Here is a 15634-nt window from a genome sequence, read left to right on the forward strand (position 1 = left end):
CCCCCTCCCCCCTCCTGCCTGCCTCTGCCTCTGGCCTCTGCCTCTCAGCCGCCCCTTGTCTTCTCTGCTCCATCTCGGCGCTCTCCCTGTCTCCTCACTCCCCCTCGGTGCCCCCTCCCCAGGGTTTTCCTGAGACCTTTTCCTGGCACTGTGAAAGCGTCATTGTTCCCTTGCACTTTGACAAACCCTAGTGTTGTGGAATCAGGATGGCATTTTTGCGGTGGCTTTGGGCTGGGAACGGGGTGGGAGGGGTGGCGAGGAGGCTGGGCCTTCGGGGCTCCTGCTGGGCTGCGGCAGGAACCCAGAATAGGGGAGGGGGTCTAGGGGAGGTGGCCAGGACGCCAGTGCTCAGACAAGGGGGCCCTTGAGGCTCGGGAGGAAACCCAGGGGGCCTCTTGCAGTGTCCTTCCTCCCTCCCTCCCGGCAGCCTGCCGGCCGCAGGGCCCAGCCCACCTGTCCCTCTGATCTCCTGCTTCCTCTCGGGCCTCCGCAGAGCCCGCAGAGCCCGCAGCTGCCTCGACCAGGCTGCAGAGGCCGAGGAAGCCTTCCTGCCAGCCTCCCCGGGCCGTGTGTTGGACACATGAGCATGGGGGACTTGGGAGGGTGGCTTAAGCGGAGTCACAGAAAACAGGGGAAAGAGCAGCGTGGGTCCTGGCACTGCACAGGCTTAAGCTCAGATCCTGGCCCCACTGTTTCCCAATTCTGTGACTCTGGGCACCGCTGCCCCTGTCTGCAGCCTCAGTTTCCTTGTCTGTCGGTAGGGTTCAGAGTTTATAAGGCTGTTGCATCGATTAGAGATCATTTCACATGTCCTGCATTGGCCCCGTTGCCTGTCATCTGGGAGGACGGGGTGAAGAGTAGCCTCTACCCGAGGACGCGGGTCCGAGAGTGTTTCTGCAGGTGTGAGTCTGACTTGAGCCAGAGCCTGGAAGTGCGTGTCCGAGGGTGTCTGTGACTGGTGTAGGCCATGCTTGGTGAAGGGGTCACACAGGGTCGATCCTTTGGAAGGCCCCAGACTGTGCAAGCATTCCTTGTCTGTCCTGTTTATTTCCATATTCCTGGAATGTTCCACAGAGCCTGGTGCAGAGCAGGTACTCAGGAAATGTTAGTTGGATGAATGAATGATTGCAGTGGTAGCCAAGGGGTGGTGCTCAGAGGTGGGGCCGTGGTCCTAGAAACAGGCTTGTCCTCTCATTTTCTCACAACCGTTTCAGGAGCAGCTGTGCATGAGGTAGGAGGTGTGGCAGATCAGGTTCAAGTCTTGGCTTCACGGCTGTGGGGCCCTGCACAGGTTGCTTGGCCTCTCTGGGCCTCCATTTGCTCTCTCATACAATGGAAGAGCTGTGGAGTGACAAGTTGGCAAGCGGCTGGCACATGGTGGGTGCTCATGAAATCTTGGCGTCCCAGCTCCTCTACGTCAGCCCCTTCACTTGGCAGAAGAAGAAACTGAAATTCCAGGTTGGGCCTACGAGAGCCAGAGCTGAGCCCAGGCCTCTGATCGGAGCCCCTGCTTCCTCCCCATGTGTCCAGGCTTGGGGAGAGAGTGCCAAGGGCAGGGGTACCCCCATGGGCCTAAGAAAGGGGGGCTCGAGAGAAGAAGTTCCAGGGAAGGGGTGCTCCTCCTCCAGGGAAGGCCCCCAGCCCTTAGCGAGGGTCCCCAGAACCCTCTTGAGCTTTCCAGGAAGAGTCAGCAAGGCTGCACCAAGAGTCCTGGGCCCTTCCGCCTCTGTGTCTTCATCTACGGAAAGGGCATCTCAAACCCAGGGCTCTTTCCCTCTTTACTCTAGGCCAGCACTACCTCAGCCACTTGACCGCAGAGAGCATGCAGACAGGGGACAGGGAGCCAGCAAGGAGCCCATCTGATCCTTATTCCTTCCCCTGCTCTCCCGACTCAGCCATTTCCTCTCAGCTGGATGCACTGGGGGGCCAGCCTAGTGCTCCCTGGCTGAGAGAGCCAGTGTGCGTGGGGCTGCCAGGTTGTCCTATGGGCCTCAAGAAGGAAAGCCTGCCCAGTGGATTGCAGCACACCAGGCCTCCCTGTCCCTCACTATCTCTCAGAGTTTGCTCAAACTTATGTCCATTGAGTTGACGATGCCATCCAAGCATCTCATCCTCCGTCACCCCCTTCTCCTCCTGCCCTCAATCTTTCCCAGCATTAGGGTCTTTTCTAATGAGTTGGCTCTTCACATCAGGTGGCCAAAGTATTGGAGCTTCAACTTCAGCTTCGGTCCTTCCAATGAATGTTCAGGATTGATTTCCTTTAGGATTGACTGGTTTGATCTCCAGGCTGACCAAGGGACTCTCAAGAATCTTCTCCAGCACCACAGTTGGAAGCATCAATTCTTATTCTAGAGATGGGGAACAGAGAAGGCAATGGCACCCCACTCCAGTATTCTTGCCTGGAAAATCCTGTGGATGGAGAAGCCTGGTGGGCTGCAGTCCATGGGGTCGCTAAGAGTTGGACACGACTGAGCGACTTCACTTTCACTTTTCACTTTCATGCACTGGAGAAGGAAATGGCAACCCACTCCAGTGTTCTTGCCTGGAGAATCGCAGGGACGGGGGAGCCTGGTGGGCTGCCGTCTATGGGGTCGCACAGAGTCGGAAACGACTGAAGCAACAGCAGCAGCAGCAGCAGAGATGGAAAAACTGAGGCCCAGAGAGGAGAAGGGATGCTCCCAGGCCAGGGCCCATGGCAGTAGCAACCCTTTCCTGTCTCTTACTGTCCTGGCTGTGTGAGTTCCTCATCTTTGTGCCATCCTGGCACAGTGCAGGGCAATTGAGAGAGTGGGCTTGAGTCAGCGGTCTGGGTTCAAGACCAGACTCCACCACCTGTCCCTCACTATCTCTGAGAGTTTGCTCAAAGTTATGTCCATTGAGTTGACGATGCCATCCAAGCATCGTCATCAAAGCATAGCTTTGGGTGAGTTACTTAACCTCTTCATGCCTGTGTTCTCATTCAAACCCTGGGACTAAGCATATTTGCCTCACAGGTGATTGTACAGAGCACCTGCCTCCTAAGAGACACCTAGTGAGTGTAGCTGTTAGTCTGTCCCAAAGCTCACCAGGGCACAGGATGCTCTGTGGGGCAGGCAGAGGTGGCATGACCAGGGCTGGGCTGAGACCTTGCAGCTGGGGCCCGTGGCCGAAACCGTGATCCTGAGAACAGAGGCTGTACCTCCTGGGACAGAAGCCAGCATGGAGTCATCATGTGCAGGGCACAGCCTCAGGTCCTCATCACCCCAGCTCACTGCCTCCTCCTGAGCCAGGGTTCCTGGGATGCTCTCCTTCGAGCGACCAAAGGTGATGATGTCATCTCCCTGCAAAAAACTCAATCTAAAAGAGGCCGAGAGGAAAACAAGCTTCACCCTGAAGCCTGACTCACTCCTGGTGGGACTTCAGGAAGCAGGGGCAGGGAAACTGATGGGCAGAGTGACCAGCCAGACTCTTATGTTATGTGACAGGTGTGGGTGATTCTAGCTGTTCTCAGAATTGAGGGAGCAAATGGGTAGAGGGGGTGGGAAGCCCACACCATGGCCGAAGGCAGGGCAGCTCTGAGAACACATATGTTCCAACAGACCCAGCAGCCAGAGGTTGACCATTGCCCCACACCCAGGCCCAAGAGGCCAAGTATGGACAGAACTGCCATCTCCGGTTCACCACCTTGGGAAAGTGCAGGGCGCCCCCTTGTGGGCAGGAGGGGCCTGCAAGTCAGGGCCCTCATTTTCTCTATTAAAGTAATGCCTACCTACTCGTTTGAGATAATTAATTAGAGCAGAGCATCCTGTCTCATAGAGGCAACCTCTGAACGTTTCTGACTGATTTCCCTCCTGCCCTCTTGTTGCACACATCTTTTCTTTTTACAGTTTTACTCTGGGAGCAGACTGTATTTGATTGCTTATCCTGCTTTCTTATAAAATGTTTTCCCAAACCCTTTTTAAGAAATCCTCATAAATGTTTTAATGGCTTTGTTGTCATTTGTCCAATGGGTGTAACATCATGTAGGGAACCAGGGCATTAGCTTTTTCCAGCTTGTCACTATTATAAACAGTGATGTGATGGTCATCTTTGAACTTCCCTGTGGTCTGCATCTCTGATCTTTTATTTCCTTAGAATGGTCACCCAGATATAGATTTGCTGGGGGGAAGGAATGGACATCTTCTCAAGTTTGAAACCTTACCGCCGAGTTGCACTGTGGAAATGCAGTAGGAAATGTTCCTGTTGAGCCTCCACCCCCAGCAGTGTCTGAGTGTGTTCCCTTTCCACACCTGCCTGGTTGGCCTTCACCAGCAAGAAGAGTTGGGAGGACTACAGAGTTGAAGTGTCCTCAGAGTGCCCTGGGCCCACTGTCTGACCAGGGCAAAAGTCCCCTTGGCAGTGTCCCTGAGAGTTGTTCACCCAGTCACTTATTGCATACCCCTAGTGACAGGGAGCTCACTACCTATTGGTCAGCCACACAGGAAATATCATGAGCTGTTGGAAAGAAAACACTGAGCCACCCCCAAGAAGTGTCCAGGTAGTGTCAGCATCATCTGCATCTCTCCCCAAGCTTCTGGCATGCCTGGATGACCCCACCCCCTACCCTCTGCCCAGCTTTGCCCTGGCTGCTTCCTGGCATAAGTTCTCCTTCCCACCTCCATGCCAACCACCATCTCTCACTTCCCAGGCTACCCTCCATGCTGATTCTAGCCTGGTCTGGAGGTCAGAGGATCTGATCTGTCGTCTCAGCTCAGTCCCTGATTGGCTGTGTGTCCTTGAGCAAGTCCTTTGGCTTCTTTGGTCCTTAGGGGGGCCTGTCTGTGCTAAGAGGGCTGGCTCCTGAGCCCCACTGAGCTTTGCCTGGGCTCCTGGCACATGTGATCTCCCAGAGGGGAACGTGGCAGGGGCCCAGGTCAGGAGAGCCCAGTCAGTCTTGGCCTCCTTCCCAGCCGGGGTGGGTGGCGGCCCCTGCGAGGCTGTCAGCAGTCACTGCTCACACTGACGTTTATGAGCAGAGGCCGTGCCTTTCTGGGAGGAGAGGCAGCGGGGGGAAGTGTTGGGGGTAGGGAAGTCTTTGTCCCATCCAAAATTCCTACTCCCTTTGGCCTGACCCTCGTCTGTAAGCACAGCCACAATGGGACTGAGCCCTTCCGGGAAACGGGTGCTGTCTACCCAGAGCTGCCTGCTGACCTGCCTTCCTCTCCATCCCCTGCCTCCCTGTCCCTGCCCTACAGGTCATCTCTCCCACTCTGACCCACAGGAGAGCAAAGCCACTGGGCTAGGCTGAGCTGGAGGCCTGGGGGATTTCTCCTCCTGAGCGCAGGCCTCTGCTTTACGGTGCAGACGCGCTTGGGAATGACAGACAGAAAGGGCGAGTTAACTGTAGGCTCGTGGGAAAGCCTGCTGAGCCTGACCTCCTGCCCTTGTACTCTGGAAGCTCTTTGGCAAGTCCTTCCACATGCCCCAGTTTCACCATCTGTTAAGAGGGTCGATGATATTCCCTGCCCCATAGGATTATGGGAAGAGTTAAATGGGAGCTGAACAGGCCGTGGAGCCATGAGCACAAAGCCTAGCCCACAGGTGGTGCTTTGTAAAAACCCGTTCTCTTCCCTCTTTGTCCTCTCCACAGCATCCACAGAGCTTTCACAGCCTTTCTGTACTTTTCTTGGCTCTCTCTCTGAGGATTCCAGCAGGTGAAGACACCTAATGCTGTTCATCTTTTGCCTGCCCCCTCCCTGCTCAACCGCAACTCGGGGATGGTGAGCCCAGCCTCTCTCTAGGCTTTCCTCTCATCTTTAGGACTTCCCTCTTACAGTTTATGCTCAGTGGTCTCAGCCCCAGTCTCCACATCACTTGGAACATACCTGCTCCCTCTCCCTGTACAAGGTCCAGAGGCGAATGCTACTGAAATCACTAATGGTTACTGAGCACTTGCAATGTCCATCTGCTGAGCTAAGACCTTCATCAGTATGAATGCATCAAATTCCTCCAGTAGCCCTGGGAAGGCTGGCCCATTATCATCATCCCAGGTTTCTGGTTGTGAAAACCAAGGCACTGAGAGGTTGTATGATTTGCTGAAGGTCCCCCAGACAGTCCCAGATAGAGACAGAATATGTCATTGCTAGCATCTGGTCCTCAAATCTGAGATCTGAGCCACGTCCTATATGGTGGGAAGTCAGAGCTGGCCCTCCTGGTGCCTGGCCTGGTGACAGTTGTGTGGGAATGGTGTGTTGGTCCGGCAGAAGCCCCTGTCCCTGGGACCTGCCTGGCCACTCACAGTCCCTGATAGAAGGCTCTGGAATGGCTGGTTTTCTGATTACACAGTGTGGCAATACTTCCCGACTTACCCCTTGCTCTTCTCTCATCTTCCTGCTTCTTCCTTTGGTGCACACGCAGTATCTTCTTTGAGTAGCTTTCCTTCTTGTTCATTTCTGAAGCAGAGACTTTGGGGGCACTGCATTGTCAGTCCCGCCCCAATCCTCACGCTCTGTGCTGCGGAGGGCCCCAGGATACCTCGACTCCCACATCTGACACCTTGACCCCTGCCCTTGACCCCAGCTGTATGAGGTCGGGTGCCAGGTCCCATCAATCTCTGAACCAAGAGGCCTGCAGAACCAGATCTTGGGGTGGGTCTGGCTGGTGAAGAACCTCATTTCCCACTTCAACCAAGGAGTCTGGAATCCTACCATTGGTTCGGCACCCCATGCCTATCCCAGTTCCCCTGTGAAATGTAGGTCCTTTCAAGGGCTTCCTTGGTGGCTCAGATGGTAGAGAATCCACCTGCGATGTGGAAGACCTGGGTTCAGTCCCTGGGTTGGGAAGATCCCCTGGAGGAGGGAACGGCTACCCACTCCAGTATTCTTGCCTGGAGAATTCCATGAGCAGAGCAGGCTACAGTCCACGGGTTTGCAAAAAATTGGATACAACTGAGCGACTTTCACTTTTACTTCTGGGCTTCCCTGATATCTCAGTTAGTGAAGAATCCGCCTGCAATGCAGGAGACCCCGGTTCGATCCTTGGGTCGGGAAGATCCGCTGGAGAAGGCAACAGATACCCACTCCAGTTATCTGGCCTGGAGAATTCCATGGACTGTATAGTCCATGAGGTCGCAAAGAGTCAGACACGACTGAGCAACTTTCACTTTAAGAACAAGGACCACGAGACTGAGTTCATCTAGTCTCTTACTTCAGGATTACTGGAGAAGGGAGGCTGTGGAAGTTGTGGGCACCAGGAACCAGGTAGAAAAGGTGCCCCCAGAAGCCGTTGGAGGGCTCACTGCACTGTCCCTATCTTGAGACCATCACAACGCAGAGCGTCTTCAGAGTCATAAGGTGGCCTCTCTACTGCACACTGACTGGACCCTGGGCCTTGACCGCACGCGGAGCACTCTTCCTGCATAACTGGTCTCTCCCCTGAATCTGATCAGTGCTGAGAGTCAGCCCTGCCTCGGAGCTCAGGCGGAGTCTTCTCCCCAGGATGTCACGGCTGCCAGGAAGGCCAGGAAGGGTCCAGAAGACATAGGGCAGTGGGCCCAGAAGACCCGGCGGCACTGCTGCCACCCTCTGAGTTTAGGTTTACGCATTCAGCACGTATCTCCCTTTTTAGGGTTCTGTCTGTAATTCTAGTAGGCTGTCACCAAATGGTGGTAATGGTGCCTGGGCAAAAAAGACATGATTACCGGAGGAAGAAGTTATTATTTTATATGCTGCTATTGTTCTACATTAGTAAATAATACCAACAAATACTCCTGTTTTATTTGCCAGACATTGTTCTAAGTGTTCTGCCTCACTTAATCCTCGGAACAGGCTTTTGTGGTAGTTCCTACCACTAATCTTGTGAAGTAACTTGCCCAGCATCACAACCAGGGTTTGGATCCAGTCTGTGTTCTTGACCTTTATGCACTACTTTGGAAACAAACAAATACCCAAGGAAACATTACTATGGAAGCAGACTGTCTCACAGCACAGTACTTCTTTTTTAAAATATTTCTTGCTTTTATTTGGCAGCGTCGGGTCTCAGCTGCAGCACGCAGCATGCTCGTTGCATCGTGTGGACCCTTCTAGCTGCCGTACACGAGCTCTCTACTTGTGCTGTGCTGGCTCCAGAGTGTGTGGACCCAGCCACTGCGGCACGCAGGCCAAGCTGCCCTGCAGCACGTGAGATCCCAGTTCCCCAACCAGGGATCGAACCTGCGTTCCCTGTGTCGAACCTGTGTCTCTTGCTTGGCAGGCAGATTCTTTACAACTGAGCCACCTGAGAAGCCCTAATGGGATATTATTTGGCACCAAAAAGGAATGAAGTCCTGATACATGCTGTAATGTGGATGAACATCACACTGAGTGAGAGAAGCCAGACACAAGAGGGCAATTATTCTATGATCTACTTACCTGAGAAGCCAAGAACAGGAAACCTATAGTGAGAAAGTTAAATTAGTGGTTTCCTGGGCCTAGGTGGGATGAGGAAGTGGGGGTTGGACACTGAATGACTGTTAATGAATGCAGAGTTTCTGTGGGGGAGTAACAGATAATGTTCTAAAATTAGACTGTAGTGATGGTTGTATAACTCTGCGAATATACCAAAACCCATTGAACTGTACACATTAAATGGGTGAAATATTAGCTATATATAATAATAATATTTATAATATAAATATAAATATTTATGTATATATATAAATATATATATAAGCTATATAAATAGTATCTCAGTAAAAATGCTTTAAAAAAAAACATGTAGGAGAGAGCTAGTTTCTTTAATATATAAAGTACAGTTGCAAATCAACAAGAAAAATATCAAACCCCAGCAGGAAAAAAGAATCACAAAGGAAACACAAATGATTCTTAAATGTAAAAATTCTCTCTTGTTTACAATACATATCATACAAGTCAGAGCTACTCTGAGAAGTCTACCTCCTAGATTAGCGATGATGAAAACTATGAGGGGTTGGAATGTTAAGTTGATACAACTGCAGCTGGGGGTGGGGAAAGGAGGCTAATGGTCATTGTCATCCTTAAAAATGAAAACTGCACACACCCGTGTACCCAGCAATTTCACTTATAGGAACGTATTGGGCAAACGTACTCTCATATGTGCAAAATTATATACACACACATGGAAGTCTTAGTTGCTCAGTTGTGTCCAACTCTTTGTGACCCCATGGTGTGTCCATGGAATTGAATTCTCCAGGCAGGAATACTGGAGTGGGTTGCCATTCCTTTTTCCAGGGGATTTTCCCAACCCAGGGATTGAACCTGGGTCTCCTGCATTGCAGGCAGATTCTTTACCATCTGCACACACACATTCATATATGCAAAGTTATTCATTGCAGCGCTGCATGTAATAGAAGAGTAGAAACAATCTAGACAGCTGTAGTAGTGATGAGAAAGCACCATAAAACTTGCACAGAGTTGCATACTATGCTACTCTTAACAGCACAGAACAGTAGCTCGGTTTGTACTGATTGACCGGGGGGAAATACTTTATATATATATGTCTAGGATTATTATTAAGTGAGAAAGGGAAGACGCAGAACCAAGTTTATAATCTGTCTCCGTATGAGTGAGGGAAAAGAAAGGATGTGCATACATATGTATGTGCTGTTCAGTTCAGTTCAGTTCAGTCGCTCAGTCATGTCCGACTCTTTGCGACCCCATGAATCTCAGCACGCCAGGCCTCCCTGTCCATCACTAACTCCCGGAGTTCACCCAAACTCATGTGCATCGAGTCGGTGATGCCATCCAGCCATCTCATCCTCTGTCGTCCCCTTCCCCTCCTGCCCCCAATCCCTCCCAGCATCAGGGTCTTTTCCAATGAGTCAACTCTTCACATGATGTGGCCAAAGTATTGGAGTTTCAGCCTCAGCATCAGTCCTTCCAATGAACACCCAGGACTGGTCTTCTTTAGGAATATATATGCAGTATGCATTTGAAAATGGAGAGCCAATCTTTGGGGTGGTCTAAAAGAAATTAACACAGCTGCTGAGCAAGGGAGCAGGGCTGAGGAGAGACACACTCTCACTGCTTTTGAGGTGCTGTTCTGCCTATGTTGCCCCTTCAGTGACCATTTAAACCACACCACTGTGGGCCATGTGTCGGTAGGTATGTGACTGCCAGCTCCCCCTTAATGACTGCGGTGTTTAAGGAGTAATTCCTCGCCACCAGGAAGTACTTGCTTTCTTCACTCTAAAAACCCACCACCAGCTCCATTCTTCATTCCCGTGTGAGTCTCCCAGCCTTGGGATTCCCACGTGCGCTCTGGGGTGACTGGTGTCCTCCAGACCTGGGACAAAAGGTGTCCCCATGTCTGCACCTGGGGACGCAGGGCATGAAGGCTGAAGGGAGAGACCGTGGGGACCCGGTGGGGCATTATTTTGGCCGGGTGGACCCCAATCCCTTGTGTTTGCTTCCTGTCCTCTAGGCACGCCCCAAAGGCGAGGGTCTGACCCCGTACCAGGGCAAAAAGCGCTGCTTCGGCGAGTACAAGTGTCCCAAGTGCAAGAGAAAATGGATGAGCGGCAACTCCTGGGCCAACATGGGGCAGGAGTGCATCAAGTGCCACATCAACGTGTACCCGCACAAGCAGGTGAGGGGCGGGGGCAGGGAGCAGGCCGGATGGAGTGGGAGGAGGCACAGGGGAGCCAGCGGGGTGTATTCCAGGGTCTTTATGTAGAACAGATAGAAGAGGGTTACCTTTTCCCTTACTGAGCTTCAGTTTGCTCCTTCATACGATGGCGATGAGACCACATCTATCCAAGTGAGCCCTTTCCTTTCCTTGTCTCATCGGAAATGGGAGCTGGGGGCGGTTGGAGAGAGAGAGGGCCTGTTTTCCCAGGCAAGGAAGGAGTGATAAAGAGGCCACTGTACCAAGACCCTGCGACCACAGACCCAGGTGAATTTTGAAAGTAATGAACTGGGGTGCGACTGTGACGCAGAGCGATGAGAGGGCAGCGGAGTGCTGTAGGAAAGCGCCCTTCACTGGTTCACACGCCCAGTTGGCGCCTGTACACAAGGCAGCTGCTGGGTGCCTGGGACTGTGCAACAGGGCTGGTGACCAAGGGCCTGCTGCCCTGCTGGGAGGGGGTTGAGGTGGACCACCCCAGGGAGCTCCCACTCTGCAGCTGCAGAGAGGAGGTGGCATTTACTCTGGGACCTGAAGGAGGGAGAGAAGCTACACCTGTCACGAGAGGGTGGCTGGCCATCCCGGGAAGCGGGTAGAGCAGGTGCAAATGCCCTGAGGCTGTTGGACTTGGGCTACTCAGGGCTCAGAGCTCAGTGAAGGATCAGGAGGGTGGGGTGGGAGGAATAGGAGAGCTAAATGGGACAGTCCCAGAGGAATGTGGGGCCCACAGGGTAACGCCAAGAAACAGCTTCATTTACAGGTTATTACTCTGGGTATGTGTAGAGATTGGTCTAGAAGGTCTGGGAGGCATGGGGAGACCAGTAGGAAGGCCATGGCAATAGTGCCAGGCAAGCCATAGGAAGTCTGTGGGTCTGCATCTGGGTCTGACAGAGCGCCACGGGACTGGATGTGCACGGTGAGGGGAGGCCAGGAATCCAGGAAAAGTCACACTCTGGCTTGAGCTCCCGAGTGGGTGACGGTGGTCATGACCACGGTGGGCAGTCTGGGCTGGGGGCAGTTTGGGGTGGGACATAGGTGCTCTAGATAGAGGCAAGAGACCTCTGTTACATTTGAGATGTTCCTGAAAATCCAGGTCAAGATGTCAAGAAGGCAGTTGGGTTTGTTTTTCTGAAGTTCATGTAAGAATTCAAGGTGGTTACTGATAATTGGGTACCACTGGCCTAAAGGTATTTAGGGAGTGATGAGATGCCCTGCAGAATGTGGACAAAGTAGAGAAGGGATTCCCCAGACCATGTGCTGTGGAGTCCCAGCATTCAGAAGTCAGATGAAGGAGGAGCATCCGGTGAGGAAGGCCACAAAGCAGGGAGTCCCCGAGGCGGGAGGGAGCATCGTTCCCGGCCTCAGGCGATGGCTGCTGCTGAGCTGTCAGCTGTCATGACCACGGAGAAGGACCCTTGAGGTTTGGTAACAAGGAGATGGTCCTGAAGCTTTTGGTGTGGAATCACTTTTATCTGGAGGATTTTTTGAGCTGCAACCCAGGTATGAGAACCACTGAAGCCAACACCCTGCAGGTCAGGCATAAGCGGAGTGAAGATATTGATTCACAAGGGGATCTGTTGGTCAGGATGGTGGCCCTGGTGGCATAGGTTCCCTGGGCCAGGCTGCAGAGGAAATACCTTCACTGTCCACTTTTTCAAAGGGCATTGATTGTGGAGAGAAGCAGAGAAATGGGACCATAGCTGGAGTAGAGACAGGCCATTGAGATGGATGTTATATGGTGAGAGAGCCTGGAGCGTGTTACGGGTAAATGAGGGTGGCCCAGAAGAAAGTAAAAGGCTGGTGATACCAGGACAAGAGGCATGCCATATGGTCAGCCCAGGAGGGAGGGAGCAGGGGGATGCCTGTGGAGGGATATGCAGCAGAGAAGGGGCTTCACTTCCAAGGCTTCTGTCTTCTCAGTGAAGTGGGACGCAACGTTTTCAGTCAAAAGCCAGGGTGAGAAGGGGTATGGTGGGCTTGCTGAAGGATGAGGGCGGAATCGGGTCTACCAGGGAAACATAACCAGACTGGCCAGCAGCATCCAAGCCCAGGGGAGCTTTGAGACTGTAACTGTCACCAAAGCCATCAGCTCAGTCCTGCACTGTGCCCAGCAGTGTTCGCTGCACGCAGGCGCAAGCCAGACACGGCACGGGCTCAGGGCCGAGGTGTGCCAGGAGAGTGTTTCAGAGGGAAGAGGGCCGAGTTTGGGGCATATTTGGAAAAGTGTGCTGTTGGAAATGCCTGGTCCGGGGGCATCAGCTAGTTGGTCAGGAAAAGAAGCCAGAGGAGCCCTGATGGAGAGGTGGCCCAGGTCTGGGTTCAGGGGAGGAGCTGAGAGCTGCCACGAGAGCGGGTTTCTGAAGACCAGGTCCAGGGTGTGGCTAAGGGGTGGTGGGAGAGAAGGTTAGGGTTGGTGAGGGAGTCGGATACTGAGGAGCTGGGGGTAGGGCGAGTCTTCCCTGAGGATGGCAGGAGCGGAGGGTGGAGGAGGGCACAGGGAAAGGGAAGCCAGAGGGTGGGGGAGGCTCCCCTGAGGCAGTAGTGTCAGGCTGAGCCCTGAGGGGGCCATGGAGGGTCGGCAGACCACGGGGACTAGACTGGCGTGGGAGTGGGAAGAGCATGTGCCAAGTGCAGAGGACAGGAGAGCCTGGAGGAGCCGAGGAGGGAAGCAGAGTTTGGAGGGAGTTTGGAGGGAGGGGCTGGCTCAGAGACTGTGACCCAGAATTTGGTCTTTGTCCTACTAGGAGGTCTGGGAGTTGTCCAGGAACACTCTCGTGGCTGAACTATTCTGTGATTTTATGACTGTGTGCAGGCCTCCGTTGTTGCTGCGTGCAGGCTCTGTCCCCAGGGTTCCATGGTTCCCAGCACCCACCCTGTGGCTCCCAGGCAAATAGATAGGGAGCTGGCCACACAGCCCAGCGGATGAGGGGCTCCTTAGTGCAGGGGCCTGGTCCAGGTCTAATGACACCGAGGGAGACACTGAGGCCCTGGGGCGCCAACACAGGCTTGGTGACCCAGTAGCGGGGGCACAGGACACGTGGCATGCACATGTTTTGGAGCACATCAAGGATGGGGCTGAAGGCAAGCAGGGTAAACAGTCCTCAGCATCCAGGCTCCTGAGGTCTTCCTGGCAATTCCTAAGCAGGTCTGGGACCCCAGTCCAAAACCACCTCCTGTAATGTCCAATCATCAGCACACGCACCCAGGGCCCTGGGGCAGGGCCAGTGCTGTCAGAGGGATTCCTTCTTTCCCTCGCTGGACACACTTCATTGAGGACTGCTTGGCTGGTCTGTGTAGGTTCTAAAGGAAGACGAAGGTCAGGGTGCTGCCAGGCCTTCCAGGAGCTTCCTCTCCAACCCAAGGGATGGGATTCCATCAGACAGGGTTACCTACTGGCGTTCAGAGAATTCCTGGCCTGAGTCACAGGTGTGGCCGCGCTCTGGGTGCCATCTGCTAAGCCCCTGTACACCCTTCCTGTGTGCTCTGCCCACAGACCAGGTGTCCTGTTCATCCTGCTTCACTGGGAGTGAGCATGCAATCTTGAGAAGTCATGTGGCCTTTCCAAGGCCCCCACATAGACATGGGGCCTTGGAATTGAATTTGCACCTGTCTTTGGAGCCCGGTCCTGAGGCCAGGTGGACCTAGCACCGCCCTCCTTGAACTGGGTGGGCTGGAGCACACCCCTGGGCTCCCAGCGCAGGAGGAAGGAGGCCAGGCTGCAGGTCAGCCTCAGCCGCTGGAGACTTGGGAAGATCCTGACAGCAGTGTGCAGTGGGCAGGCACTCCTCTGCATGTTTTATCCCTTTATCCTCTCAGCCATCCCAGGAGGTCAGCTCTGTTGTATTCCCATTTTACAGGGGAGGAAACTGAGGCAAAGGGCATAAGTGACTCACCCAAGCTCAGTAGAGAAGCTGAAACTCATGCAGGGTGGGGCTAGCCGAGAACACCTGCAGGGGACCCGTGGAGGGGAGGGGCGGTCGAGCACAAGTGCAGGTCAGGCCAGCTGGCTGGGGCAGGAGCTGGGGATAGGCCAGTTCCTGCCAGAACTCAGATGTATGGTGCTGGAGTCTGTGCTGGCGGTCTGGAACGCTCAGTCCCAATGACTCTCACAGCCCGTGACCTAAGCAGAGGGGCCCGGTCCATGCACCCAAGTCCACCAGGGCCCAGCTCCCTGCAGTGGCTCCAGCCTCCTTGACCCCGCCCCTGTATTGCCTTAGCACCCCTTCCAAGAGGCCAGGGCTGTACCCGCCATCCCCAGACTGGCAGCAGCCTCATCTGTTTCACCGTCTCCAACCTGAAAGCTCAGTGCAAGCACCGCCTCCCTGATTACCACCTCCGGACCACAGTCTCCGAACCAAATGCAGGATGTGTGGCTCTGCTCTTCCCTCTCCCAGTCATTCTGTGCTTGTTTGTTGAGCACCTACTGTGTGCAACAGGGAGCCTGAGACCCAGAGAGAAGAAGGGACTTGAGTGAGGTCACTCAGCCAGTCAAGGGGGCCTGGGACCCCGCTCTGCCCTTGCTTTACTCCCCAGTCTCCTGTCACAGGGCTCTTCTTCCTCAGGGAAGTGGCAAGCTGGGGGCAGGACAGAGGGGGTGATGGCCCTGCCAGGCCCCCCAGCAGTCAGGAGCCTTTGAAGAACTGAGAGGAGGGGCTTGGAGCATCTGTCCCCCCAGGCTCCCCCCGGCCCCTGCGGTGGAAAGGGGCTGCTTTATTTCTCCTGCTCCCTGAGCTCTGACCTGTCGGTGTCCATCTCTTGAGAACTCTCCACTTCCCCTCTCCCTGCTCCCCACTACATCTGTTTCCCGTCAGACTCCAGCTGTGGCTTCCCCCTGCCGGCCCTGCCCTCCAGGAGAAGAAAACAAGAATGGGCTTTGCCTCCCTGCGGGGGGTGGGGGTGGCCCTGGGGTGATCAGTCCCAGCTGCTGACTGTTTTCCCTGCAGAGGGGAGTTGCCTTGACAGCTTCCTCACCTCCTCCACCCAGCGCCTGGGCAGGGCTGAGCCAGGACCCGTGGGGCGAAGGGGCACCTGGGCAGGG

The 15634-nt window shown here is 54.2% G+C and overlaps 1 protein-coding gene across 1 annotated transcript in view; it reads left to right on the forward strand.

The window, feature by feature from the left end:
• The window catches only part of ZCCHC24 (zinc finger, CCHC domain containing 24), a 73188-nt gene that overhangs the window by 49098 nt on the left and 8456 nt on the right, over nucleotides 1-15634 (forward strand). The window contains exon 4 of the mRNA XM_010834196.1: nucleotides 10396-10560. Within this exon, the coding sequence (XP_010832498.1) occupies nucleotides 10396-10560 (165 nt within the window). The remainder of the gene's footprint in view (nucleotides 1-10395; nucleotides 10561-15634) is intronic.

The sequence above is a fragment of the Bison bison genome, unplaced genomic scaffold (assembly GCF_000754665.1).
Source record: "Bison bison bison isolate TAMUID 2011002044 unplaced genomic scaffold, Bison_UMD1.0 scf7180017864029, whole genome shotgun sequence".
NCBI lineage: Eukaryota > Metazoa > Chordata > Mammalia > Artiodactyla > Bovidae > Bison > Bison bison.